The sequence below is a fragment of the Momordica charantia genome (genome assembly GCF_013281855.1).
Source record: "Momordica charantia cultivar OHB3-1 chromosome 7 unlocalized genomic scaffold, Mcharantia_2.0 BLBB01000007.1, whole genome shotgun sequence".
NCBI lineage: Eukaryota > Viridiplantae > Streptophyta > Magnoliopsida > Cucurbitales > Cucurbitaceae > Momordica > Momordica charantia.
This window is the reverse complement of record NW_028275165.1, coordinates 8,999,173-9,002,603: the sequence shown is the minus strand read 5'-3', so window position 1 is coordinate 9,002,603 and position 3,431 is coordinate 8,999,173. Positions and strand designations below refer to the sequence as shown.

At 48.5% G+C, this 3,431-nt stretch overlaps 1 protein-coding gene across 1 annotated transcript; it reads right to left on the bottom strand.

Annotated features, from left to right (window-relative positions):
* Nucleotides 1-508: 508 nt before the first annotated feature.
* On the bottom strand, nucleotides 509-1,447 carry LOC148210270 (uncharacterized). Its single transcript, XM_088126260.1, has 2 exons — nucleotides 999-1,447; nucleotides 509-860 (listed from the first exon to the last, which is right to left on the bottom strand). Exons 1-2 carry the CDS (start codon nucleotides 1,445-1,447, stop codon nucleotides 509-511), a joined length of 801 nt encoding a protein of 266 aa, XP_087982386.1.
* Between the last annotated feature and the right edge of the window lie 1,984 nt (nucleotides 1,448-3,431).

The following is a 3,431-nucleotide window of genomic DNA, read 5'->3' as shown; positions in this document are numbered from 1 at the left end:
GAAATGGGTAAAGAAATGTTACAACCTATTTTAGATAAAAGAGAAGAAAACCGAAGAGGGAGACAACAACTTGTAGTCGCAGCCGAATATCATTCTCTATTGTTTGCTATCTTCCGAAAATGGTGGCAGACCTCCCCAAAAAGGTGAGATTCTTCTCCATCGTCTTTCCAACACCCAAGAATGTTCACTACTGGGATATGTGTGTGCAGCATGGGTATATTTTCCCTTTTATATTGGGTCCCAATTTTAGGGCACCCAACTGAAGATTGTACGGGCATGGTAAGTTATTGGTACAGTTACTGCGCTGTAAATCCATGTTCCAGTGATTGTTTGCTCCAGCTCTGTTATGCTCTGTCTTGAACATGCTTCATCTACTATTTTATGGGCTCGACGCTTTCTTTTTTTTTTCCAAAGGTAAATGAAATATATTAAAACACGAAAAGCATAAGGAGGATCTCACAGCTCGAGATCAAGGCAACAAAACAAAAGGTAAAGAGAACAATCAAAATCACGAAAATAAGTCCCAAGCAGAGACAAGCATGGCCTCAGAGCTCCTACAACAACTCCCTGGCCAAGTAGTGCAACGAAAATACACCTCAGCTTTAATGACCCTAAGGAGCACAGACGACGAGCGACCCGGACCACCATGAATACGAAGGTTCCGCTCCCTCCAAAGGAGAGAGACAGTCGAAGTCCAAGCTAACCGCCAAACATGCCGCCGCACAGACGACCCAACACTAACATGACAAATCCAAGAAAGCTCTGAAGACCAATATGAAACCTGATGAGACGAACCGGCCCACGAAATCATACTAGTCCAAACCGCTCTACTATAAGGGCAATCAAAAAACAGATGATACCTAGACTCCAAACAAGCACAAAAAACACAAGTAGCAGGCACCAACGCATTCCACTGGCGAAGACGATTACGCGTAGATAGGCGATCACGAATTGCCAATCAAGAAATAAACGAATGTTTAGGGATATTCCCACCAAACCATAACAAGGAAAAATAAGGAACTAGCGGACGACGAGGACGAAGAAGCCCCCAAGCACTAGAGATCGAAAAAAGGCCAGACACCGCAGGAGTCCAGACAAGGCGATCCTTCTGACCAACCATGGCTTGCACCGACATCACCTCCGGGAGAAGATCAATAAGATCCATCGAAACACGAGGCCACTGCCAGGAATCGTCAGGGAGCAAAAAGTCAGCAACCTTAGCCATAGAAGATCTAGCAGCATCATAAATGACCCTATCCCCACACCTCGGGTGAATCGGACCCCCCCGGCAACCAGGAATCGTGCCACACAAAACAAAGCCGACCATCCCCAAGAACAGTACGCACCAGAGGACGGAGTGAATCCCGGACACCCAGAATATCCTGCCAACACCAGGAAAACCGAGGTGAAGGACGGACAGTCCAAATACAAGAACCCCGCAAAGCATAAGCCTCCACCCAAGCGACCCACAACGACCTAGCACGCGTGAGAAGAAGCCAGAGCAACTTCATAATAGCAGCACTATTCCACGAAGCCAAGTGGCGAACACCCAGCCCCCCCCTCCCTAAGAGGAAGACAGACCTCAGACCAAGCCACCTTCGCCCCACCCTTACAACCCTTCCACAAAAACGAGCGAAGAAGACGCTCCACCTCATGCACCACCCGGGCCGGAAGAACAAAAACACTGGCCCAGTAAACCTGAAAACTCTGAAGCACCGAGCGAATGAGCTGCAAACGACTAGCAAAAGAAAGCACACGAGCCGACCAACTCCGAATACGAGCACTAATCTTCTCCAATAAAGGCTTACAATCTCGAGAAGACGACCGACGAGAAAGGAGCAGAACGCCAAGATACCGCACAGGGAGAGTTGCCACCGAAAACCCCAAGAAAGAAGCCAACCCCTGCACCTCCTCAAGAGGAAGACTGGCCCCAAAAAAAGAGCTCTTACGAGTATTAGCAACAAGACCCGACAACGCCTCAAACTCCACCAAAGAATCCTGAATAAAGGAAAGAGAACCAACATCCCCATGCGAAAAAATCATTAAGTCATCAGCAAAACACAGGTGAGTCAAACCAATCCGATCACACTTCGGATGATATCGAAACCCTACCGGCGGGCGATTAAGCATACGCGACAACACTTCCATGGCCATAACAAAAAGATAAAGGGAAAGAGGATCCCCTTGATGGAGCCCACAACGACCAGGAAAATAACCCTCAAACGAACCATTCAGAGAAATGGAGAACATCGGAGACGTCACACAAGCTCGGATCCAATTAACAAAGCGAGCCGGGGTCCCAATGGCCAGTAACAGACCAAACAGGAAATCCCAATGCACCGAATCATACGCCTTCTGAAGATCCACCTTAAGCACACAACGAGGGATACCCTTATTAAGATGATACCCCCCAACAAGCTCCTGACAAAGCAAAATATTGTCCACAATACGACGACCGGGCACAAAAGCAGACTGATTTTGACTAGTAAACCTGGGAAGCCAGAATTTCAACCGGTTAGCTAAAAGCTTCGTGATGCACTTATACAACACATTACAGCAGGAAATAGGGCGAAAATTCCCTAACCCCGAAGGATTGGGAATCTTAGGGATCAAAGTAAGCGATGTAGCATTCACCCCAGAAGGCAAAAAGGAAGTATCAAAGAAATGCAACACCGCCTTACAAAAGTCATCGCCCACAACACTCCAAGCCGCCTTAAAGAAGCCCACGGAGAACCCATCCGGACCAGGAGCCTTACCACTAGCCATCGAAAACAACACCTCCCGCACCTCCAGAGAAGTAACAGGACGACACAACTCCACCCCACACTCAGGAGGCCACACAAAATCCACAATAGCAGCCAAACGAGCAGTAAGATCACGATAACCTACACATTCCGAGCCCAACAACCGACGATAAAAACTAACTGTCAATCGAGCAATCTCAGCACGATCAGTAACAACCCGACCTGCATCATTCGTCAAGGAGGCAAGATCATTACGAACAATTCGGCCTCGAACACTACGGTGGAAAAAAGCAGAGTTCTGGTCGCCCAAAGAAAGCCACCGGACCCGGGACTTCTGACGCAACGAAGCCTCCTCCATCACAGCCCAATCCCAGAAATCACGTGAGGCGACCCGCTCCTCTTCCTGAGCACCTATCGAAGAAGGGTCACGCAAAAGTAAAGCCTGAGCAGCAAGCATACGAGCACGCGCCTCCTGCACACCCTTCTGAATAGTACCAATATGATGGCCGCAACGATGCAACACAGGCTTCAAAGCACGAAGATTCATACCAAAACTCACAAGAGGAGAAACCTGAGAATGAACCTTCCACGTGTCCCGAACAACTGACAAGAACAGGGGATCCGCAGCCCAATGGTCAAAGAACCGAAAAGACGGGCGACACCTAGGCACCTCAGCACCAACTAGAA

Excerpts from the sequence above, each read along its gene's own strand:
- LOC148210270 (XM_088126260.1), bottom strand. The coding sequence starts at position 1,447 with ATGCTTTGCGGGGTTCTTGTATTTGGACTGTCCGTCCTTCACCTCGGT. Across the intron at positions 861-998 it reads CCTTATTTTTCCTTGTTATG|GTATCATCTGTTTTTTGATT; the intron begins GTTTGGTGGGAA and ends TTTGGAGTCTAG.